General features: G+C 41.0%; 2 protein-coding genes across 4 annotated transcripts in view; one reads left to right on the top strand and one right to left on the bottom strand.

The window, feature by feature from the left end:
* AZI2 (5-azacytidine induced 2) overlaps positions 1-9835 on the bottom strand; it is a 28535-nt gene extending 18700 nt beyond the window's left edge. Inside the window, exons 1-3 of one of the 3 annotated variants that reach the window (XM_060781886.2) lie at positions 9571-9833; positions 864-1093; positions 458-583 (exon numbers count right to left, since the gene is read on the bottom strand). In XM_060781886.2, the coding sequence (XP_060637869.1) occupies positions 458-583; positions 864-1093; positions 9571-9592 (378 nt within the window). In that variant the 5' untranslated portion in view covers positions 9593-9833. The other 2 variants (XM_067470223.1, XM_067470224.1) reach the window with 2 other exon arrangements.
* An 81-nt stretch (positions 9836-9916) lies between these two features.
* ZCWPW2 (zinc finger CW-type and PWWP domain containing 2) overlaps positions 9917-25918 on the top strand; it is a 58131-nt gene continuing 42129 nt past the window's right edge. Inside the window, exons 1-3 of the mRNA XM_060781885.2 lie at positions 9917-10014; positions 13895-14209; positions 15654-15813. Of these exons, the coding sequence (XP_060637868.2) occupies positions 13926-14209; positions 15654-15813 (444 nt within the window). The 5' untranslated portion in view covers positions 9917-10014; positions 13895-13925. The remainder of the gene's footprint in view (positions 10015-13894; positions 14210-15653; positions 15814-25918) is intronic.

Here is a 25918-nt window from a genome sequence, read left to right as displayed (position 1 = left end):
GTTGACTGGAATTCTGAAAGGCTAAGGAAGCACTGCATACTTTGTTCCAGATGTTACTTATTTTTATGTTTATATAGCTATATGTGTTTAAATGTAATATTTAACATTAATCCAAACTTAGTTTTATTCCAGTGATTTATTTCCCTTCCATGAAGCTTATCAACAGAAAAAGAACACATGTGGTATGAACTTAGTCATAAATAAGAACTTTTCGATCTAATTTCAGTAAATAAAAAGTTAAAAAATCTGAATGTATGCTAAAATCCTGCATTAGATCAACATGATTTTAATGCTTACTCAACTAAACCCAATATTTTTATTGTCTAGTATGACGAGAAAGTATTTGCTCTAGTGGCCAGGCATGCTACACTTGTTTATTCTAGAAATTACGATATCTTTCCACCACTGCAGCCATAGAATATTCAATTTCGTTTTAACTCATGGCACAAAAACATACCATTTTATCCAGTTTACTTTTCAGATTATCTCGTTCAATACAAGCCTCTCGATATGCTTGGTATGCTTTGTTAACTTGCTCACGACCTACAGGGCTTGTTGTTTCTTCCAAATGAGAACCAAGTAGCTAAAAGATCAGAATGAGATTATTATATTTTCACTAGTGTCAACATTAAGACAAATTTGTTAGCTTTGGCACATTTCACAGCTAGTTATCTTAGGCTATGGATTGAAAATAAGCATGTTGCTTTAAAAAATATCCTAGCCATAACTGAAAATAAATGCTAAGTGTGGCAGAAAAATTCTTTTCAGAGCTTTAAAATGTTACTAATTCCTATTACTAATATCAAAAATAAAAATGGACATTCTCATGCAATATAACAGAAATGTGCTAAACAAATACTTACTTTTTCTTCTAACATTCTAACTCTTTTCTTTAGGAGTGAATTTTCTCTTTCAGATTCTTTTAGCCGTTTTTTGATGTCTTCATAAGCAGTGACAAGTGCAAAATGTGAAGCAACAGACTCTTCACCTGTATAAATTGGAATGGGAATTTCTCCATCTCTCTTGTGATGAAGGTCTGCTTTTTCATGGTTCAAAATATCAATATCATCTTCAGCTAATTCATCCATGACAGCTAAACAAAAAACAAAACAAAAAAAATCCCCAAAAAACATAGTGATGAGAACCAGCCTAACTTTCTATTATTGTTTAGATATTTGGATTTTGATTAATTAATTATTCTTATTTTAATACATAAGCACATAATCATTATATAAAATAAATATTATATAAATATTTTAGACTTGAAAAAATATGCTGTAGAACTTCTGCTACATTTTCACCGTTATCACACTTTATAAACTATAATGAACATTTTTACATTTTCGATATCCATTGTATTTATAACATGTGTAAAAATGTTTTTATGTACTGCTACCAAATATGTGCATTATGCATATTGTGGGAAATGAGGTGAACATTTGAGATACAACAATATCGAAATTTATTCAGCATGAGAATTTTGTTGTACTTTCAAACTAAATCAGCCTGCCACATGAAGGATACATATGAGATTATTCTGTCCTTCTTTAGCTGGAAGTTTCAAAGCAACTAAAAACAGCCACTAAAAGCCCCTGTTAGATTAACTTGAACACAAACTTTCAAGTAGTAGCTCAGGTTCACTGCTGATTGGTTTTTTCCTCATCTGAGTAACATCTGGTTTGGGCTCAGTCTGGATTCCTGTTTTAATATTCACACATAATGCTAAAATTAATGTTCTTGAATTTAGAGTAATATAGCCAAAGGAATTTCCTTTTCATGCAAGAATAAGTAAGGGTAAAGATTTCCCCTGACATTAAGTCTAGCCATGTCTGACTCCAGGCTGGTGGTGCTTATCTCGATTTCTAAGCCGAAGAGCCAGCTTTGTATGTAAATAGCTCCAAGGTCATATGGCCAGCATGACTCCATGGAGCGCTGTTACCTTCCCTCAAAAGCAGTACCTATTCATCTACTCACATTTGAACTGCTAGGTTGGCAGAAGCTGGGCCTAACAGCGGGAGATCACTCCGCTCCCTGGGTTCGAACTGCCAACTTTTCAGTCAGCAAGTTCAGAAGCTCAGCGATTTAACCCGCTGTGCCACCAGGAGGCCCATTATAATGTAATAACTATATCAGGGCTACTCAAACTGGTTGTCTATGGACCAGTGTCAAAATGTGAGACATCAGCTGCCAATCCACGAAGAGTTTCCAAAAAAATAAAGAAACAATTGTAGCCCAGTGGGTACAGCAATGGCATCAGTCATTTACACATTAGGAGAGGAAAATGCCACCACCACCAATTATCAGACAGCATGAGAAACACTGAATGTCATAATCCACAAAACTGTTTCCATACATTATTAATATGAATGTTTATATACATCTATTATCTATATATATAAATCTGTAAGGGGTGTCTAACGGGACAGCAAAACTCAAAAAAACCCCAACGAAAATTAACCAAAATTCCCATGCACATACCTCAACCCACAAGGTACAAACAAATCGAATCAAAATAAAAAACAACACAACAACACACTCACAAAAGGACAAAACAACTGAGCATGCGCAATGGCGCAAAGTCCCCGGCGCGCGCACATGGCCAAACGGCCAACGCACTCTCCGCACCTCCCACCCCCTCTGCCGAAGCCCCGCCCACAACCAACGACGCCTCGCCCCTGCACTCCTCCTCCTCCCACCCCCCTCTACTGAAGCCCCACCCACACCCACCGACGCCCCGCCCCTGCACTCCTCCTCCTCCTCCTACCCCCCTCCGCCGAAGCCCCACCCACACCCACCAACGCCCCGCCCCTGCACTCCTCCTCCTCCTCCTCCCACCCCCCTCCGTTGAAGCTGCTGGGATCTATAGTTTACCTATAATCAAAGCATTCTGAACTCCACCAACGACGGAATTAAACCAAACGTGGCACACAGGACTCCCAAGACCCAACATAAAGCACAAGACGGGTTTGGTAAGCAATGGGAAGGAAGAAAGGAAGGAGGGAAGGCAGGAAAGAAAGAGGTGCCGAAGGAAGGAAGAAGAGAAAGTAGAAAGGAAAGAAAAATAAAAGGAAGGAAAGGCAGGAAAGAGGTAAAGAAGGAAGGAGAAAAGGAAATAAAAAAATGAAAGTAGGAAGGAAACATGGAGGGAAGAAAGGAGGCAAAGGAAGAAAGGGGGAGGGAATGAAGGAAAGAGAGAAGGATGAAACCAAGGAGCGAAAGAAGGAAAGAAAGAAAGAAAGAGATAGAGAAGGAAGAAAGGAGAGAAAGGGGGAGAAAAAGGGGGAAGGAATAGGTAGGTACCTCTCTTTCATAATACTCCAGATATCTACCTCTACTTTGAAAAGATTTACTATAGGCCACAGCAACGCGTGGCAGGGTACAGCTAGTTAGATATAATCTTCCTTATTAATGTAATTGGCCACAAATGAAGTGATCTCTAATCTCAGTCTTTACAGATGAAATGTGAGAACTGGATGCTTTAAAAAGTAAACATATCTACCTTCAAGACACCTGTCTACTTATGACGATCTCAGGGAGTTTCATAGGGGATTTTTAAACAAGGAATAGTTAGAAATGTATTACCATTAACTTCTTCATAATATAGCTTAGAATATTTGGCCTTCACTGGCTGTGTCTCTTTCAGGTACTAAACAGGTTTGACCCTGCTTGGCTTCTGAGATTAGACAACACACATTGCTGGGCTGTTTTTTTTTCTTTAAAACAACAGATGCAAATATGCTGCACCTCACAATTTTAAGTCAAAGGGAATATTTTTCTGCAAAAAAAAGGATTGCGTGACAGATATGGCAGTATCATGACAGGGTTTGTTTGGGGGGGGGGGGGAGGTTTAACCTAGAAGAGCAAACAAGAAGCTAGAAAAATGTAAACGCAATCTGTTTGTCAGAATTCTTTAAAGATAACAGTATACTTCTGACAGGATATATAGGTCAACATTCGGGGATCACTAAAAGGCACGTGCATACGCACAGAACTTCCAACTTGGAAAGGTCCAGAATTGGTTTTGGAATAAAACATAGAAATACAGACAGAGAGAGAAAGTTGAAAGACATAAGCTAAAAAAAGGCAACCTACACCATCCTGCACCTTCATGAATGGTTAAAGCAGGAACAAACACGTGGTTGGAGGGCAATGTTTTGCTTCTGCCATCCTTGGCAAATCAGGGCACTGCTGATAAATCAGAAGTGATGTTAAATCACTCTCAGTTCCTTTTCCACCAATTTTGGATATTCCTGCATGGTTACTTGGGACTGGGGTTTTGAAATTGGAAGCAAGCCAGTGTGTTTTCAGGTTAATATAAACTTTATTACCTAAAATAAGTGCAAAAATGGGTGTGAGGTCTACATGCAACCCAAAGGCTGCAATTCAATCATTCCTGGGTTTAAGATCTCACACAATAGGACTGACAATATACATAAGGAATCAACCAGAAGCCTAATTTGCTTTGAGAAATTGTAGAAACTACTTTCCAAGACCAAAAGGACACTAAAACAAATATGCATCAAAATAACAGTATTCGCTGCTTACTTGATTAAATAAACTTTAATGTACACACAATGAAGTATTACTGAAATGACTGAGACTTTCTCTGAATGCAGATGAATACTAATGTACTGTACAATTACTTAATTATGTTTAACATTCTAATGTCCTGATTTGTCTGTACCTGTATTAACCTGTATGTGGTTTAATCTTGTTATGCGCCATTGCGAATACCAGTAATGGGGAAAAGGCAGAAAATAAATCAAAGAACTAAGTCAACTGACTTGGCTTCTATCCATTCCCACTTGTAAAGTATTGATTACTTTACAATCCATTTTTCTGGCTCCTGGAAATAAAGAATCAGAAAGAGTTCTACTAAAGATTCAGAGTTGGCATATCTAATACCAGCCCCCTTTTCAAAAAGCTTTACACGCAACGTTACCCATCAACATTCCTGCAATTTGTAAGTAGTCCCATCCAGACACAATCTTTTCTACTTTACTTCCTCTTATTTCTTTCAACACCCATCCAATTTACACAATGCACCAATGATCAACTGGTTGCATGGCACTAGGTTAACAGCAATCTTAGTCAGCATTTTAGCCATGCCCTCATGACTGTGATTTACCAATATAAACTTGCAAATGAGCCTATCAAACTGGAAATTCAAGAGCATATCAAATTTGAACTCTGAATGCAAGCCAAAATGACCAACCTGATGCCATCATACTTTGCTCATATCAGAAAATGACATGATTCGGTAAAAAAAAAATAACATAATGCTGAATAAGGTAGAAAGCAGAAAAAGAAGTTATTTCTGGAGGGGCGAATCAATCAATTTGCAAGGCTGCAACATGTATGTTGAGGATGTGAACTCTTGGAAGACTGCTACTCATATCTGCCTTAAGTCAAACCGGACCTGAAGACAATTAACAAGAAAATGTAAATCTAAAGTGTAAACTAACTATGGCTACCTTGTATTTTAAGACTTATCAGATGGTAAACAGCAATCACAAATTACATGCAAATATGTGATCACAGGGCTGTCCCTCCTTTGTTTATTATACTGAAAGCAAGCAGACTTCTAGAAAGGAGGAAAACTGCACCTACCACTGAAATGCACCTCTTCAGTCCTCTGTTGCTAGCCACCAGGAGGGTATGCTATTTGAAGTTTCAGAATAAAACTGGGAGAAGGGGGGGCAGATTATTTTGGGCATGCAATTTATATGGAGTAATAAATTTATATATTGCTACAGGATTGAAATATTTTAGGAGTATTTCAATTTAGGCAAGTTCACAATCCATGAGATGAGAACTGAAGTTCAGAAACACATAGTTTTGCTTTCATTTTTCCCTGTACCCTGAAATAACATGGAAGAACACAGTCATAAGCCACATTCAAAAATTCCCCAAACTGAAGTCATCAGGCAAAGTCTGAGAAAGAAAGTACCTTCTAAAAATTAGCACAGAAGGCAGAATATTTGTCCTTTGACTGTAACATTTTACATAAGCTGCTGCTTAGGGCAAAAATAAGCAAGCCCTTTCACAAAGAATTTTAAGAAAGATTGCTATTTAATATTTCAGCAAAGTCTGGCTGAAAGGCTGACAGTATTGGTTATATGTTTTCTTCACCTCGTGCATTCCCACAGTCCACAAATGTTATGCCATCTAAAGCCTGTTCATTTTTAAAGATTCTTCCTTGTTTTTCATAACAATAGAAGTTTGAATGTATTATATAAATCCAGGCAAGAGCACTATCTCCCTGGCAAGCTTGCTACTTTCGTTTTCCCGCATACCTTATGTGTTTACTGTGTACAGGGAAGAAGTCAACCAGCACTGCAGAACCTATTGATTAAGCAGGAAACATTACTGAACACGTATAATGAGGGTGGGAACTTATGGGGCTCGCACTTTAAAATTATCACATAGGATAAGTGTACTGTCATGCCAATCTCTGTCCCACACACACAACAATTAGTCAGACAAGGATACCATATCTCACCTAGGATAAAATGTCTATTAATAAAGCCTTTTCTTTGAAAACTTCTATTTAGTAAATAGTGTTGCCAGGTTTTTAAAATAGCAACGAAAGACCACAATAATCATAATATACGGACAGACAATCAGAAAGCAGTGATCAAGAAGTTTGTGTTCCACCTAAATGCCAACTGAAAACATGATGGGATATGGTATCTACTGAGGCAGGGCCCCATGAGTATCAAAATCCGTGGATGCTCAATTCGTATTATACACAACTGGGTAGCAAAATGTAGTCCTTTATATAAAACAGCAAAACCTGGTTTTGTTTTTGGGCATATTTTCAAGCTATGAATGGTAGAATCCGTGGATGCAGAATACATGGGTAGAGAAAGCCAACTGCATTGAGTTCAGTTACCTTTATTAATTGTTCAATTGTTTTTTTTAATTATATGCATGTTTATTAATGCTTCTGTGTTGTTTCTAATTTGCATTGTTTTAAATATATTGTCAGTGAACCCAAGTCCCATCAATGGGAGGAAGGCAGGATAAAGAAACAAACAGTTATAAATAAACGGCTATAGATAAATAAATAAATAGGATATGGCTTTATCCCTTTGATATAATGTTGTTTTATTTGTTCAGTTGTTTCTGACTCTTCATGAGCTCATGGACCAGCCCACACCAGAGCTTATTGTCGACTGTCACTACTCTAGCTCCTTCAAGGTGGAGTCCGTCACTTCAAGGATAATATTCATCCTTTTTTTATTTCCACTTTCCCCAGCATCATTATCTTCCCCAAGCTTTCCTGTCTTCTCCTTGTGTGACCACAACTTCTGAAAGGAAGTTCAAAAGTGTCTAGCTTCCTTTGCTCAGCCTTCCTTGTGGTCCAGCTCTTGCATCCATAGATTACTACAGAGAATATCACTGCTTTAACTATACAGACATTCGTCGCCAGAGTAATATCTCTACTCTTAACCATTTTATCGAGATAGGTCATTGCTCTCCCCCCAAGAAGGAAACGTCTTCTGAGTTCCTGGCTGCAATCTGCTTCTGAAGTAATCTTTGCGCCTAGAAATACAAAGTTTGTCACTGCCTCCATGTTTTCTCCCTCTATTTGCAAGTTATCAATCAGTCTGGTTGCCATCATCTTGGGTTTTTTAAAAAAAATGTTTAACTGCAGCTTTTCCATTTTCTTTTTTCACCTTGGTTAGAAGGCTCCTCAGCTTGATATGATAGTTAATGTATTCTGATTTCTTTATATACATTATTTTAAAAGTTATTTTACAAGGACTTTTAACAGGAAGACCATTCTAAAATTACTGGAGGTGCATACTTCTATCTTTACGAAGGCACCCCTCCGTTATGGATATATATATTTTGGCATCTTCAGTCTGTATAGAGAAAAGTTTCCCAGCCCTCAAAGAGGGGACATAATAAGGGACATAATATGGATCAAGCTTTCCAAGCCTCAAATAATGGGCAATTCTTATTACGAGAAGCACTGCCTGAATATCAAGCAAAAAGTGGGCAATAGAAACAATATCATACGATAGCTGACTGGCACAACCTGGGGATCACAACCAGAAACAGTGAAGACATCTCCCCTTGCGCTATGCTACTCTGTTGCTGAATATGCATGCCCAGTGTGGAACACATCTCACCAGGCTAAAACAGTGGATGCAGCTCTTAATAAGACATGCCGCATTATCACGGGGTGTCTGACCCCTACACCACAGGAGAAATTACAGTTTAGCTGGTATTGCACCACCTGACATCCGCTGAAGAGTAGCAAACAATAGTGAAAGGACCAAGGCAGTGACATCTCCGGCCCACCCTCTGTTTGGGTATCAGCCAGCACACCAACGACTTAAATCAAGAAATAGTTTTCTAGGATCTACAGAGACACTTGCTGGAATACCTCAGCAAGCGAGAATCCAAATGTGGCAGGCTCAAACCCAGAACCTCAATCAATGGCTGGTACCAAATGAGAGACCTGGGCGCACAGAAAACTGGGCGACTTGGAAGGCGCGGAACAGACTGCGCTCTGGCACCATGAGATGCAGAGCCAACCTTCAGAAATGGGGCTACAAAGTGGAATACACGACATAAGTATGGAGAAGATCAAACCACACACCACCTGAGCCCTGCTACATGTACAATGGAGGACCTTCTTATAGTAACACCATAGAATCATAGAATCAAAGAGTTGGAAGAGACCTCATGGGCCATCCAGTCCAACCCCCTGCCAAGAAGCAGGGATATTGCATTCAAAGCACCCCAGACAGATGGCCATCCAGCCTGTTTAAAAGCTTCCAAAGAAGGAGCCTCCACCACACTCCGGGATAGAGAGTTCCACTGCTGAACGGCTCTCACAGTCAGGAAGTTCTTCCTCATGTTCAGATGGAATCTCCTCTCTTGTAGTTTGAACCCATTGTTTTGTGTCCTAGTCTCCAGGGAAGCAGAAAACAAGCTTGCACTCAGAGGCACTCCAAGTGGCCAGCTAATTGTCAAAGGACATTTAATCAACTGCCAAGTTTGCAAACTTTGTGATTTGTTGGTTTGTCTGTTTGTAATGCAATACAACTGTTTTGGTTCACTCCTGACACGATAAATAAATAAATAAAATTACGAGGGGTATCTGAAGTCCCTATTAGTGGAGGATGTGTCTACACCAGGCATGGGCAAACTTCGACGTGCCAGGTGTTTTGGATTTCAACTCCCACAATTCCTAAAACAGCAAGCTGTTAGGAATTGTGGGAGTTGAAGTCCAAAACACCTGGCAGACCGAAGTTTGCCCATGCCTGGTCTACATTGTAGAATTGATGCAGTTTGACAGCACCTAAATTGCCATGGTTCAACGCTATGGAATATTGGGAGTAGTAGTTTCACAAGCTCTTTAGCCTCCTCTGCCAAAAGCGTGCAGTTGCCTCACCAGACTATAAATCCAATAGAACTGAAGCCATGGCAATTGACGTGGGATCCAATTGCATTCATTCCAGGCAGGAGATGCGCCCCAGCCAGGGCAGAGCCTTCCGAGAAGAGAGGCCTCTCTGGGGCGGGAGGCGCTGGAAGGAAGGGCGTTTGTGGTACCTTCGGCCAGCAGGCAGCTCATGGCGGAAGTGGGAGGCCTTTCGCCCTCGGGTCACGCGAGTCGAGAAGCTGTGGCCGGAAAACACAGGAAGCCGGAGCTGAGAAGAGCCCGTCTCCTCTGCTGCTGCTGCTGCCGGCGGCGCCGCCTCTTCGCAACGCGCATCGTCTTCCCCTCAGCCTCAAACCGGAAGTGGCAGGACTCAAGCCCCTTCTCTCACTCACAGAAGCGTCCGCCTACCAGCAGCTCCGGCCCGTCTTCCGCCCGCCCCCCGGCTTCCGCTTTGGGAAGTTCCACGTCCCGGCAAGACCTGCCCAAAAAGGGGGGGGGGGGGGGGAGAAAGCAAAGAGCCTCGTGACGTCAGCAGCAAGGCATGCCGGGGTTTGTAGTCTCTCTGGAAGGGGGAGTGGACCAGAACCCATAGAAGTGTCATCAGGGAAGCTGAGGTGATTTTTTTTCCCCACCGCGGGGGGACATCTGAGAGTTGTGCTGAGGGAAGAATTCATATTATCATATTTGAACTGGAGTATCTGAGTCTAGGCTGCAAGATAATCCACTTCAAAGCAGTAATTTTTAGTAGTAATTTTATTGATTAGCCCTTAGGCCATATCACAATAAGAAACAGAACAACAAGGCCCGACAAGACCTGATCACACTCCACGTAGAAAGTTAAAATAAGACACTTATAATAATACAGTAAATACATATGATAAGACATGATAAAACTGATAAACTGATCAAGCTGAGTATATACATCATATTTCATTATCACCCCTACAATTTACCCCCATCAGCCCTACATACGTGGTTCTCAGACATATTGTTTTGCTTAAGTACAGAGCTGTTTTTTAAAAATAATTTTTATTAAATACATTTTCTCTTTAATTGTACATAAAAAACATTCTATAAAAGTATAGAAATCTGGGGAAAGGGGTTTGGAGGGTGGGGGGCGAGGAAGGTAGGTGAGAGGGGAAAAAACATAGCAAAGGGGATAGCGATACCGAGAGAATGGGAAAGGTGGGGGAGGGGTGGTAGTGTAGGAGAAGAATAGAGCTGTTTTATACGTTATTTTTGGGTCTTGGCCACACATAAAATATGTTGTCCTGATGTGAGAATCCCAATACATTGTCCGTTTGATATATGGACCAAGGTGGAAGTCTCTCACCTTTTGATACAATTTGCAATCAAACAATATGTGTGCTATATCCTCAATTTCAGGTGCCCCGCAGATACAACTCCGTTCATTATAAGGGATGCTGTTAAATCTCCCGTATCTAACCATTGTCTCGAGCTGATCAAATCTGGCTCGAGTGAATACCTCCCTGAGATGTTTTGTGTTTGCATTTTTAGGTAGTTAGCAATTTGAAAGGTACGTTTATATTGACTCAGCCATTTTAGGTTAGCAGTCTTACTGAGGGTGGCTATATCTTTTTGTGCTTCTACACTTCAAAGCAGATAATGTGGATTTTGTATATCTGTGAGGAAGGGGCCGTTGACAGAGGATCCTCCAACTGTAGGACTACAACACCAAACACCTGTCATCGTTGGCTTTGAAAGAAAGGAGATTCCATCTGAACATTAGGAAGAACTTTCTGACTGTGAGAACTGTTCAGCAGTGGAACTCTCTGCCCCGAAGTGTGGTGGAGGCTCCTTCTTTGGAAGCTTTTAAAGAGAGTCTGGATGGCCATCTGTCAGGGGTGCTTTGAATGCAATATTTCTGCTTCTTGGCAGGAGGTTGGACTGGATGGCCCATGAGGTCTCTTCCAACTCTATGATTCTAATGGTGATGGGAGTTTCAGCAAAAAATAGAGAGCAAGGGTTCCCTGAAATGCAAGCCTCTTAATCCAGAGTTTCTTAATGTAGGTACATCGCTGATTCCTACAGTTGAATATATCAGTTTGTATCAGTGTAGAAAGGGCCTGAAACTCCCATCAAAAGTAAAACAGTTATATAATTGCAATAATATACACTGCCATATAATCCAGATTAACAAAGCAGTTATTATTAATAACTAGCTATACCCGCCACACGTTGCTGTGGCCAGCCTTCCCTCCCTCCCTCTTCCTCTTCTTTCTTTCTCTCCATTCTTCTTTCCCTTTTTTCTTTCTTTCTTTTTCTCCTTCCTTCCTTCCTTCCTTCTTTCCCTTTTTTCTTAACCCTAATGCTCGCACAGGAACATTGGTGGGGGGAGGGGGGGATCATGAAGATAGGCAGGACCCCAGCCATTTAGGGCTTTGCAGGTGATAACCTATACTTTGAATTGGGACCGGAAATTTATCAGCAACCAGTGGAGCAGTTTTAATAGGGGTGTCATCCGCTCCCTATAATTAGCTCCAGTTAGCAACCTGGCTGCCGATTTTTGAACCAGTTGCAGTTCTGGGCCATCTTCAAAGGCAGCCCTACTTAGAGGCCATTGCAATAATCCAACCTGGATGTAACTAAAGCATGGACCACCATGGCAAAGTCAGGTTTCTTGAGGTACAATTGCAGCTGATGCACAAGTTTTCGCTGTTCAAAGGCCCTCCTGGCTACCGCCAACACCTGAGCACCAAGCATCAGCGCTGAATCCAGAAGGACTCCCAGACTGCAGACCTGTGTCATCAGGGAGAGTATAACTCCACTGAGCACAGGTTGCCACCCTATGCCCCGATTGGCCTTGTGACTGACCAGGAGGACCTCTGTCTTGTCTGGATTAAGCTTTAATTTGTTAACCCTCATCCAGTCCATCACAGCGGCCAGGCACTGATCCAGGATCTGGGGGGTCTTCCTTGGAATTTGGTGGAAAAGAGTAATAGAATTTAGTGTCATCTGCATAAAGATGGCACCGAACTCCAAAACTCCAGATGACCTCACTCAGTGGTTTGATGTAGACATTGAAAAGCAGGTGAGATAGATTGGAACCTTGCAGGACCCCACAGCACTATGGCCAGGGGTCCATGCAGGTGTCCCCCAAGCTTCACCAACTGGGTATGATCCTCCAGAAAGGAGTGGGACCACTGCAAAGCAATGCCCCCAAGACCCATTTTGGAGAGCCAACCCAGAAGGATACCATGGTCAATGGTATCGAAAGCTGCTGAGATGTCCAAGAAAACCAAAAAAAGCACACTCCCCTTGTCTAGTTCTTTGCGGACGTCATCCACCAAGGCGGCCAAAGCAGTCTCCATCCTATGGCCAGGCCTGAAACCAGTTAACAATGGATCTAGATAATCGGTTTCATCCGAGAATCCCTGGAGCTAAGAAGCCACCATTTGCTCTAGAAATTAGAAATTGGCCGGAAATTGTTCAGATTAGAAATTGGCCGGAAGTTATTCAATACCAAGGAATCTAGGGACACCTTTTTCAGGACTGGTCTCACAATTGTCCTTGCAGACAGCTAATTCTCTCACACTAGAAGTGACTTGCAGTTTTTCAAGTTGCTCTTGACATGAAAAAAAATCAATCCACCCATTGCTAGAAATGAATTGATTGTTCAGCTAAACCCAGAAGCTGGAACCTTAGTATAAAAAGCTCAACATATTTCCTTAACTATTAGTGATTTGTTTCATTTGGTATCTTTAAAAGCACATGAAAAAGGAAACTCTAACACATCAAGTTGTAGTTGATTTGCCAATCATTCATATTGAAATCACATTGTGGACATCCGCCCTGCTGAAGCACAATAGAGAATCCAGAATGGGGACTGGCAAAAATGCCCCATGGGTATGACTGGGGAACAGGAGGCTAATCAACCACTTGGGAGGAGTAATTGATTACCTGTGCTTATGTTACATCTCCTTTTTTTCATCCCGTATATCTCTGGTGCACTGATGCACATCTCTATAGGAAACAGAAAAAGAAAACATTTAAGAAAAGAAAAAAATTAAGACAGGTTCCATAATAAATGTAATCACCTTCCTGGCCTCAAATTGATTCCAAGAATAGCAATCTGAAAACTAGTTCCTCCCAAACCGGTCCCAAATTGCATTATAGTGCCAGTGTAGAAGCACCACAGTCATGCATTAACCTGGTAAACTGGTTCCTGCTGCCCATAATCTACAGACGAAAGCTCTAATTTCTTGGAATGGCTATCTTCATTTTGCTTTGGAAGTGGGATTGTTGGCAAATCTGTTTTATTTTGATCTATTAGCCTGTCTATATTTTTCTCCACAACTCTTCAGAATACAAACTATTCTAATTTATTCTGAAAGAATATAGTGTGAATCATTACTGTTTCCTTCAAACCACATTTACCTTTGAGATGTTAATTAGGGGAGTTTCTCCTGCGTATGATCTTTATTGTAAGAATTTTCAAACTTATGTCTAACTGATTCTACCCTTGTGTTTCAGGGAAAAGTATTCTACAATCTCTGACTCTTATATGGATTCCATAACAGACACAAATTTTTATACAGATAAAGTATGGGTACAGTGTGAGAACATTGGCTGCTTAAAATGGAGAATGTTAAAACATGATAATGTAGCACATATTAATCCAAATGAACCATGGTACTGTTACATGAATACCGATCCACAGTTCAATAAATGCTCTGTTTCTGAAGAGTATTTTCCTGATACATCTCAGTTTCAAAAACATGGATTAAAGTATCCATCAAAGCTTCCTTTAGGAAGTTTAGTTTTGGTGAAAATGCAAACATTACCAAGGTAAGATTCACAATATGAAAATTTAATTGCAGATACTTTAAGTCAAAATGTGCTACAATGTATTGTGCTAATGATAATTAACCAGAATACCCTGCTTTGAAAAAAAACCCAACAACCTTATCTTCCCCTTCTGTCGGTTTCAATATTTTCTAATGGTTCATTTTAATTAAATTATACACTGGAACTGTTTATTTCTGAAAAGGAATTGGGAGGGGAGGTATCATGGTTAACACACAAAGATAAGCAGATAGGATCACATCATTCTGGAAAGCGTATTTTACACTGAAAAGAAGATGATTTACTAAAGGTTAAATAGTCAAAAGTTCAATCCTAACTTGCAGCTTGAAGAAGCTTTCTGTAGGATTGAACTACTCTTCCATTGGTGAAGAGGGGTCACTCTTGCTTTAGATTTGGGTGTGTGTGAGTGTCAAAACAGCAAAGATCTATCAGAATTATTTTCCAGAAAAACCATTCCTATTCCTCTGTCCTGCGTAGTGTGAGCACGTAGGATGGTGGAAACGTAAGGCAGTCCCCCATCTGGCAGCAGATTTCTAACTGAAGCAGCATACTGGGAGCATACAACAGTTACGCCAGCTCCACTGGCTGCCAGTCTGCAACCAAGCACAGTTCAAAGTGCTGGCTTTAGCCTATAAAGCCCTAAACGGTTCTGGCCCAGCTTACCTGTCTGAACGTATCTCCCTCTATGATCCACCTTGGAGATTAAGATTTTTCTGGTGAGGCCCTGCTCTCATTCCACCTCCTTCGCAAGTGCAACTGATGGGGATGAGAGACAGGGCTTTCTTAGTGGTAGCCCCACAGCTCCAGAACTCCCTCCCAAGTGAAATTAGAGCAGCCCCATCCCTCCTGACCTTGAGGAAGAAAATAAAAATGTGAGTTATGTGACCAAACTTTTGGACAGCAAAGTTCTTAGTGCAATAAGAGAATAAGGAATAGTTAATGGACCAATGGAATAATGATGATTTTGGATGGCATGATTTTAATAACTGTTTTTAAATCATGTTCTTTATGGGTGGGTTTTAATATAAATGTTATTGGATTATCCATGTTTAATTTTATGCTTTATGTATAAATGTGGTTTTCTGTTTTAATTTGTTTAGGTTTTTAATTTATAGTTATGTGTTATTGTCTAGCTATTATGTTTCGGTTTTCACATGTATGTATGGCATTGAATTTTGCCTTTATAATGTTGGAAACCACTTTGAGTTCCCTCTGGGGAGAAAAGTGGTATATAAATGTAGTAAATAACTAAATAAATACATTGTTTTCCTCGCTCCACTTAAAATTAGTCTTTCCACCATTAAATTGTCCCTGCATTTACTTTAGTTTTTTTTTGTGAGTGAATAATGGCTTTCCTTGTGTTTTCATTTGGAGAACATTATGCATTTTATTCTTCTCTGATTTTTTTAAACCATTTGATTTCAAGGTGGCCTGGCATCATTTGTCCTGATCCTGTTAATGGACAGTATGTGACATATGATTTGGATGGAGCTGTTGAAAGCCATCATGTGAAATTTCTGGGGAAACCCCATTCTAGGACTTGGGCTGCCATAAAAAATATTGATCCTTATCTTGGTACATTTAAGGTAGGAACTTTTAAAATGGCATGCAATTTTATCTTTTACAGCATATACATACTTCACATTAGATACATGCAAACTTTTGAAATCAACCTGAGTAACTTTTAAAAAACTAATATAATTCTGAGATGCTTCGACTCTAAGGGTTTACAGCAGTGATTCCCAAAGTGGGTGTTACCACCCCCTGGTGGGCGCTGCAGCGATCGGGGGGGGGGGGCGGGGGCGGTAATAGCCACAGATGCATTTGGAGGCAATGAATAACTGTAAGGGGGCAATGAAAGCATAAAAGAAAAAAGAAGATTTAGAAAAATTGATTTCCAGCCCAAATAAGTTTGGGAACCACTGATTTACAGCCTCCTTAGCAATTTACACACAATCTAGAAATTTACCTCTATTATTCCCATATAGGAGAATCCTAGTCCTGAAAAATATTGAATAGGTTAATCTTTCTTCAATTGTCACCCTACTATTGCCCTATTTCTACATTTCTTATCTTCATGGCTTCTAGAGATGGCACAATTTAGGCCCCTTCTACACATCTGAATAAAATCCCACATTTTCGGCTTTGAACTGGAATATATGTCAGTGTGAACTCAGATAACCCAGTTCAAAACAGATATTGTGGGATTTTCTGCCTTGATATTCTGGGCTATATGGCTATCTGGAAGGGCCCTTAGCTATACTGAAAAGAAGATGATTTATTGAAGTTAGAGCTGGAAGTATCAATCTGTTGATGTCTAAGTGATGGAGTAGTCAACATAAAGAAGAGATACTTCGGGAACATAAGTAGCTATTGTCAACCAACCACTAAATTATAATAATTTGAAAATATTTTAAAATACGATGAGAATGGAGATGAGGTACACCTCAACTAAAATACCATTTCAAACTATTGCAAAAGCCCATGTCACTACAAATATGCCTGAAAATGAGCAAAATCAATCTGGTATCTCTGAAGTGAGGAAATGAGCGATTGAAAAGAGGCTGGATCTACACAGCCATATATGGTAATCCAATTTCAGAATGGAGCTGAATCATTTGAGTCTACACTGCTATATAATCCAGTTCAATGCAGTTAATTTGCATTCAGAAACTGGATTATATGGCAGTGTAGATGGGACCAGAGTCTCCTTGTGGTGCAACCTGTATTTATTAATTTGAGAGCACGACTCAAAATGCCATCTTCTTTAGCGACATAGGAAGCTTCAGGTAAAGTACCAGCAGTCTTTCCCCATTCCCATACTATTCTTCAGCCTACTCTGCTTATCATTCTAAGGCTGGATCTACATTGCTCTATATCCCAGGATCAGATCCCAGGTTATCTGCTTGTCACAGATTATCTGGCAGTGTAAACTCATATAATCCAGGTCAAAGCAGATCCTGGGATATTGGACAAGGTAGATCCAGCCTAACTATTCCCCATTATTCCCAAAGCACTCCAAACTTCAATCATCCAGCTACCCAGAGGCCCTTCCTCTTTTCATCTATATGTCTATGCAGATACACTACAATCTACCTCCACAGCTATTAAAACAAATAGCCACCTTTACAAATAGACACCGGTGATAAGACCCCAAGTAGTTTTTTGAGGCTGGATCTTCACTGCACTAAATGCTAGAATCTGATCAGATTATCTACTTTGGATATATGAGTCTACACTGTCTGATAATCTGGGATAAACAGATAATCTGGGATCAGATCCTGGGATAAAGGGTAGTGTATATCTTGCCCGAGACTTCTTCTACACAGCCATATAAAATCCAGAGCCCCTACCACACGGCACCTATATCCCAGGATCTGATACCAGATTATCTCCTTATCCCAGATTAGCTGGCAGTGGAGACTCATGTGATCCAGTTTAAAGCAGATAATCTGGGATCAGATTCTGGGATGTAGAGCAGTGTAGAAGGGGCCTGAGTTTGCACATCACCCTTCTCACAGAACAACTGCTCAGGCCACACTGCATTTCTCTTTTTCACTGCCATACCATTTTTCATGTTCCAGCCTCCCTGTGCCCACAAATTATTCTTCAACTTCCCCTGCTTGTCCTTCCTATCATTGCACATTCTGCTGCTCTCACAGGTCTCTTCGACCTGTGGCCTTTGGATTTCAGCTCCCAGAATTCCTGACCATTGAACAAGCTGACTTGACTTACTGGGATTTGGTGGCACAAACAACTTGAGGGCTGCAAGTTGAAGAGTCCCGATAGACCCACCCCACAGAACTAACACACTTTTTGCTGCTAGAGTTACTCCCATTGTTGTGGCAAGAGCACCTTGCTGTCAGAAAAAAAAGAAAGACAACTGCAGGAACAATCTGTTGTTTGGTGATAGGCACAGTGGCTCTTTTGCTGTTAAAGCTAAAGCTAAGAGCTGTCCATTGCTTATATCTTTTCTACCTGTATTAACTACTGAAGCTTCAAGATGAGCAAAATTAGTCTGGTAGATCTGTAGTGATCCATTCTTAAATAGTGTAAACAGTATACAAAACAATGTGTTACAATTTGCATGCTACCGATCCAATTTATTCTCATTGTTTATTGTATTTATATGGCATTGTTGTAGAGTCTATTCTACAACATAATGTATTTCTAGAAAATTCCAGTTATTGATAATTAATTTTACCAATTAGTTATTTAGGCAGTATCAAAACTTGGACTAAATAAAACCAACCTAGGTTAAGAGTAACTTACTATTCTTTGGCAGTTGCTCTTTATGAATATGGACAGTACAGTTTTAAATTGATGTTTTCAAGAACAGAGAGCCTCCTAGATCTAAGCAGGTTTATGCACCGATTACATCACTATTGAGAACATTTTGATTATAACTTCCTCCCCACTCAATTTGATGAAATGCTTAGTGGTTGTAAGATGATTTTGCCACTTCTGTTGGGCAGTTGCACTATGATGTTCCTTTTCCTCTTTAATAAACAACTTTCAGCAATGGTCTTCAAAGAGTAAATGCCAAGTTTCATCATCTTTTCAATGTTATCAAAGCTAAGTGTTGGTTCGGTACAACATAAAATGCTTTTCAACTCTTAGCTTTTGCTCTTCTAGTGTGGTGTAAGGCTTCTCTGTTTCTATTGGATGAGCTCTTCTGTAGCTAAATCTGCTGCCAATCATTTAGTAGTTTGATAAAGTGCCCTTAAATCTCTTCTTATTTCTGCCATTTCCACTTCAAATGTCTGCCTATCAATAACTGCTCTTCCATCCTCTCTGGCTGATCTTTTAAACTCCATCATCTTTCATTCTTTATTCTTCTTTTTCATCCTGTACTAGGCCTGTTTTCTTTTTATGTGACCAGGGGCGGCTCGTCCATTATGCGAAGTAAGCAGTCGCAGAACACTTTTTTTTGCCAGGGGCGCAGAGGCGCCTCTGTAAATGCCCCTCGACCGCCACTTGAGGAGCTCCCCGTCAGCTCACAACAGCCCTAGCAGTCCGGGGGGAGCCTCGGCTTTCTTGCCTCGCTGCCGGGTGATCCTCTTCCCAAAGGGGCCGGGCCCTTGAGCCTCGCCTAGCCCCTCTTGTTCCTACTCCACCCGGCCACCGGGTGTGCGAGCAGAGCCGGCGCTCAATCGTTCGATCCCTTCCCCATGACCGGCTCCCTTTCCCGATCCCCCGGCGCTCCACCCGTCTCCTCTCCTCTCCCCAATCCGCGGGTGGGCCAAGGGGCGGAGCCACCACGTCTGGCCCGCTTCGGGTCCAGAGGCGTGTCTGAAGACCCCTGCGTGTGCACATGAGCCCCTCTGGCTGGAGGTATCTCCCACCTCCGCTCTCTCCTTTGTTTTTTCAGGAAAGGTGGGCATCTCCACCTCTCTCTCTCTCTCTCTCTCTCTCTCTCTCTCTCTTGGTCCCAATGGCTGAGGAGAAAGTCAGGAGAAGAGGTGACTTTTGGTGCACATACCGGGGTCTTCAGGCACACCTCCGGACCCAAAGCGGGCCAGGCAAGGGAGCAAGTGCGGCAAGTGTAGTTACTGGGATGTATAGTTCACCTACAATCAAAGAGCATTCTGAACTCCACCAAGGATGGCATTGAACCAAATATGGCACACAGAACTCCCACGACGAACAGAAAATATATATCAATGATTGGTTTGGGGGGGGGGCAAAATACTGTTTGCTTACATTTGAAAATTACCTAGGGCCGCCTCTGCCTGTATGAAAGGCTTCTCTGTGTGGACTGACCCAAATTGGCTCCTATTCCCTCCAAAACCCAAAAAGGGGGCGGGACCAGGGAACCTATCGATAATTGACAGGTCATAGATCCAATAAATGCAAACTAAGGAAAGCCATCTAACTGCAAAGGCATAGAACTTTAAAATACACGCAGTAATCAACAAATAGCAAGATAAGATGGAGCTCCTGGTGCGGCTGTACCAGAACAGATGCACATAAAAGCATGCAGAACATATACTCAAGGCTTAGCTTGCGTGGAAAGCCTGTATACATATGAGAGGTAGCAATGTTCATTCTCTGGGAAATGCAAGTCAAAAAGCTGTATGCTAGAAAGATGAATTCTCAACTCAACCTCTTCTGAACACAGAATTGTAGCACACATGTGTAAGTACACAGCGCCGGACTCCTAGTGTTTGATGTGGGGCTCTTCTGGATAAAAGTGTTGAACCATTTCACAAAAGTGAAAAGGACATTTTTCAAAAGCGCACACTGCAATGGTAGCAGGATGACAAACTGCTCCTAATCCAGCAGCTTTCTTGGATCTTTGGCAGATAATCAAGCCGTCAGGTTGAAGATGCGGATGGCGGAAATCAAGATGAATGGGCACCAGATAGAATGTAAACTGGGACTCTGGGGTGTATGTCACACAGCTATTCCCCCGGCTGCATTTGGCCTACATTCACGACAGAGTCCTTTAGAATTGGATAAAAACCCAAAGCAACCTATGAGGGGAGTGTTTAGTAATTGTGGCAAGGTTCTATGCGGAGTAATAGAAGAAGAGAATGATGGTGGTCCTAGTAGTAGTAACCAGAGCAAGGCTAGTAGTAGTAATTAGAGAGATAAATATAGTAGCTAATGTGATTAAGTCAAACTAGACAATCTGCAAGCAAAATACAGTAAGACTTCTGGAATGGCAGAATCCATATCCATGGTATTAATCTACCAGTGGCAGACATTATAGATCAGGCATGGGTAAACTTTGGCCCTCCAGGTGTTTTGGATGTCAACTACCGCAATCCCTAACAGCCTACCGGCTGTTAGGAATTGCGGGAGTTGACGTCCAAAACACCTGGAGGGCCAAAGTTTACCCATGCCTGCTATAAATCCAAGTATGTCTCCCATAGTACTATCAAATATGGACGAAGTTGGTTATAAATAAAGGACCAAGCCAGGGGCGGCTCATCCATTACGCAAAGTAAGCGGTCGCAGAACACTTTTTTTTTGCCAGGGGTGCAGAGGCACCTCTGTAAATGTCCCTCGGCCGCCACTTGAGGAGTGCCCTCTCAGCTCACAACAGCCCTAGCAGTCTGGGGGAGCCTCGGCTTTCTTGCCTCGCTGCCGGGCGATCCTCTTCCCAAAGGGGCCGGGCCCTTGAGCCTCACCTAGCCCCTCTTGTTCCTGCTCCACCCAGCCACCGGGTGCACGAGCAGAGCCAGTGCTCAATCGTTCTTCGCATTCAATCCCTTCCCCATGACCAGCTCCCTTTCCTGATCCCCAGCGCTCCACCCGCCTCCTCTACTCTCCCCAATCTGCGGGTCGGCCAAGGGGCGGAGCTGCCATGCCTGGCCCGCTTTGGGTCCGGAGGCGTGTCTGAAGACCCCAGCGTGCACAGCAAAAGTCTTCTCTTCTCCTGACTTTCTCTTCATCCATTGGGACCGAGAGAGAGAGAGAGAGAGAGAGAGAGAGAGAGAGAGAGCCCCTCTGGCTGGAGGTATCTCCCACCTCCGCTCCCTCCTTTGTTTTTGCGCCTATCTTCAGGAAAAGTGGGCATCTCCACCTATCTCTCTCTCTCTCTCGGTCCCAATGGCTGAGGAGAAAGTCAGGAGGAGAGATGACTTTTGCTGCGCACGCTGGGGCCAGGCAAGGGAGCAAGTGCGGCAAGTGTAGTTATTGGGATGTATAGTTCACCTACAATCAAAGAGCATTCTGAACTCCACCAATGGTGGAATTGAACCAAATATGGCACACAGAACTCCCACGACAAACAGAAAATATATATCAATGATTGGTTTGGGGGGGGGGGTGGCGCCAAAATTCTGTTTGCTTACCGTTGAAAATTACCTAGGGCCGCCTCTGTATGTGACCTTGCAATTTTACTCCGTTCTTCTTCTTTTGCTAAATTCAAGGACAATTATTGCTGACTGTAAAGTTGACCAATGAATTCTCAGGCCTATTTTTAAGTGATTTTTTTAAAAATCTGCAAACTAATATGTATAGTTGGTTGTTATTTGGTATCCTCTGGAAGTCAGAATCTTTACTGCTGAGATTACGCTGGGTAAACTAGTTTACAGTTTTGACACATCCTCTGCTGGTTTACCAGAATACAGATCTATGTATTCATAGGCAACCCTTGATAGTAAAGATTATCAGCTTGTGCAAAAGTAGGCTCAGTTATGTAAAACAGGTAATTTCAATAGAAGCACATTCTCAGGTCAGAGTTCCACAGCCAACCATACCATTATTATAATTATTGGGTTGTTGTAGGTTTTTCCGGGCTATATGGCCATGTTCTGGAGGCAATTTTTCTCCTGACGTTTCGCCTGCATCTATGGCAGGCATCCTCAGAGGTAGTGAGGTCACTACCTCTGAGGATGCTTGCCATAGATGCAGGCGAAACGTCAGGAGAAAAATTGCCTCCAGAACATGGCCATATAACCTGGAAAAACCTACAACAACCCAGTTAGTCCGGCCATGAAAGCCTTCAACAGTTATAATTGTTGTTGACTATGCATGCACTTACATAAATCTTAGCATGCCCCAAGTCCTTTATAAAGAGTAACATATGGCAATATAATCCAGTCATGGACAAGTTCAGCATCCACCTTCAGAGTTAATAGACCTCCATTAAAGAATCACGATTGCTCACAAAAACCCATTCTAGTTTGATTTAAAGAAGGCCTATGCATGCTTGGTATACTCATTTAGGCTTGTGGGAGTTTAAGTTATTTCTGGTTAATTTTTTTTTTTTTAGTGAAGGACATAGATTGCTTTGGCAGGTGTCTTGTGTCCAAATTTGGGGCCAATTTGCCCAGCGGTTTTCGAGTTCTGTTAATCCCACAAACGAACATTACATTTTTATTTATATAGATTTATTATTTTACTCTATTTTTTATTATTTTTATTACGTTTACATTATATTTATGTCATGTATCATGTCCCAGAGTTGATGGTGGTGGCAGACCTGGCAGTTGGTGATGGAAGGGTTAATGTAAGTCTTGGTTCTAAAGGGCTGAGTAGTTTGTAAGTAACAGTTTATAGATAAAAGCAATTAAGGGTGGAGGCATGCAGGGGATAGGTTGCAGCTGGGTGTTACTAGATTTAAGGAGCTAACTTTGGGACTGATCCTCGGGAGAAAAATATTTGTCTTATTTTGGTGGTAGATTCTGCTGGTTCCTAGGGGAACTAGGTTTGTTGGATTTTCAGTATCCTGACCTGTTTCCTGTAATTTTGGATCCCTGGAACCTTGAACCTCTGGACTGGCTTTTGACTACAGTATAGACTTTTGATCCCTGGACTTTGTTTATTGAACTCTTGGTGTTTGATCACTGGACTGGACCCTTTGACTATGGTGTAGCGTTTGCTATCAGTTTTTGTTTATTCTGTGGCTGATTGCTATCTTTATGTTTTATGTTTTGGACTATTGAAACAGCCAGACAATAAGTGCTGTTTTAATTAAATTGTACTATACAAAATTGGTTTTTGTTTGGTTCATCTCTGCCTCTGAATAAGGCAGAGCCCTGGCAACGTGACAAGGTTAGAAAAGGTTAGAAAAATGGTTTAATCAGAGTTGGACAGTCTTATCTTAAATTACATTTTTCTAACCTTTTCTAACCTTTTATGTAAATTTGCCAAAACATTTAACCTACTGATGCCTGAATTAATGTAATTTTATTGGTATCTATTTTTTATTTTGAAATTTACCACTAGTTGCTGCATTTCCCACCCTAGGCTTATATTCAAGTCAATAAGTTTTCCCAGTTTTTTTGTGGTAAAATTAGGTGCCTCGGCTTATATTCAGATTGGTTTATATTCGGGTTGAATATATATGGTAGTCCAGTTCAAAGAACATAATTTGGATTCAGAAGCTGGATTATATGTTATTATAGATCCAGCCTCAGCACCTTTTGATACCAGCAATCATAGAATTTAACTAGAATGTCATGGTGTTATTATGGTTGGCCCACTACAGGGTCAGCAGTGTTCCATTCTCTCCCCCCCCCCCCACCCCCAATGTTTTTAACATCTATTTCTTCATACATTGACAAGGCTGCTGCTTGAAAAATTTCAAATATAATTACTATGAACTTCATATGAAGCTAATCTAGATACAATGTATAAATTCTGTTTGTAAAATCAGCACATTCCCTTTATATCCCTCAAGGAACTTTCTAACTTATAGATATGTAGATGTCGTATCCTTGGAATAATAAAATACATTACCAGGGATTGTTGGCCATTCTCCATTTTTGTAAGAGGTTATTATAATTGTACATGAGTTAAGCAGATTGCTTTTTAAAATAAAAGGAAAGATGAAATATGAGGTCCAATTAATTGCCAATTAATCATTATAATAGCTGTTTAAAAGCTATATGCAATATCTTACATAATTTTATATCAAATATATTGTAATGCTGTAATTATCACAAACTGGAGACAGTAAAAGTATTAACTTTGAAGTAATAGAGATAAATGTTGTTGTTTTAAAAAATCTAGAATATCTGTCCCTCTGCTGAGTTGTAAACAAGGACTATAATGCACCATTAAGTCCATTCTGATTCTTTCAACAAACAAAGATATGCTTTTTAGCAGAACTGCTTATGATTTTGGGTTGGTGCTTTTAACAGGGAGAAGCCATGAAACTAAAAATGTGATGTTCCACTGTGAACTAATCAGTTCACCAGATAATTTTGGCCCCTCCAGCCATATTCAATAACTGGCCCTTGCACTTTGCCACTGTTCCTGCTCCATAGTTGTATTGCTCAGATTAACTCAACCCTTCTAGACCAACCCCCCTTGTCTTTTATCATCTGGCTTTTGCACTTTCCCACCAGCCCTGTCCTCAAAACTGTATTGCACAAGCCCCGGGCTTGGCCCTTAGGTCAGTATATGTTAGGCTGCTGGTTGTTGTTGATGGATATGTTTTTATGATATTTGTTTTTCTAAATTTTTACTGTGGTAAATTTTAATCTGTGTTTGTTCTTGTTCCCATGTGAGCCACCCCAAAGTCCCTTTGGGAAGATGGTGTTGGGATATTTATTTATTTATTTACTACATTTCTATACCGCCATTTTCAGCCCGAGGGAGACTCATGGCGGTTTACAGGATGGCACAATTCGATGCCCATAACAATACAAAAACAGCTAAAACATCCAAACATAGATAAAAATTCAATACATAATAAAATCAATAAAAGCATAATAAAACCATAGATCCTCCACATTTCATTACCAAATCATTATCCAGTCGTGTTGTCCAGCCATTCCGAGATCAGAGTTTGTCTGCTACACTGCATTTGGGAAAGACTGCTCAAGTAGCCAGGTTTTGACTCTTTTTCGAAATGTTAAGAGGGTGGCCACCGATCTAATGTCTCTGGGCAGGGCATTCCACAGCCAAGGGGTCACCGCTGAGAAGGGATATAAAAATAAAGTTATATTATTATGGACTATCCATCTGGCTCCTGGTTGAGTTAGTGTAAATCATGCCACTTAATGTGGTCATGGAAATGAAACCTTAGGGTTCCATTTAGCATATTAAATTCCATTTCTGATCCAGCCTAATATGTGATGGCACGCTGGGATAAAAGGTAAACTATACATCTGGCTATTCCCGTGGGCTGTCAGTATACCATCTGATGTACTTCATTTCTTTAAAATAAAGACTCTTGAGACAGGATTAAAGGTAACCAAATAAGTTTACTGGAAACAAAAGGCAAAGTTA

Source organism: Anolis sagrei, chromosome 6, assembly GCF_037176765.1.
Source record: "Anolis sagrei isolate rAnoSag1 chromosome 6, rAnoSag1.mat, whole genome shotgun sequence".
Taxonomy (NCBI): Eukaryota; Metazoa; Chordata; class Lepidosauria; order Squamata; family Dactyloidae; genus Anolis; species Anolis sagrei.
The sequence above is the reverse complement of the archived record's forward strand: the minus strand, read 5'-3'. Positions and strand labels throughout refer to the sequence as shown.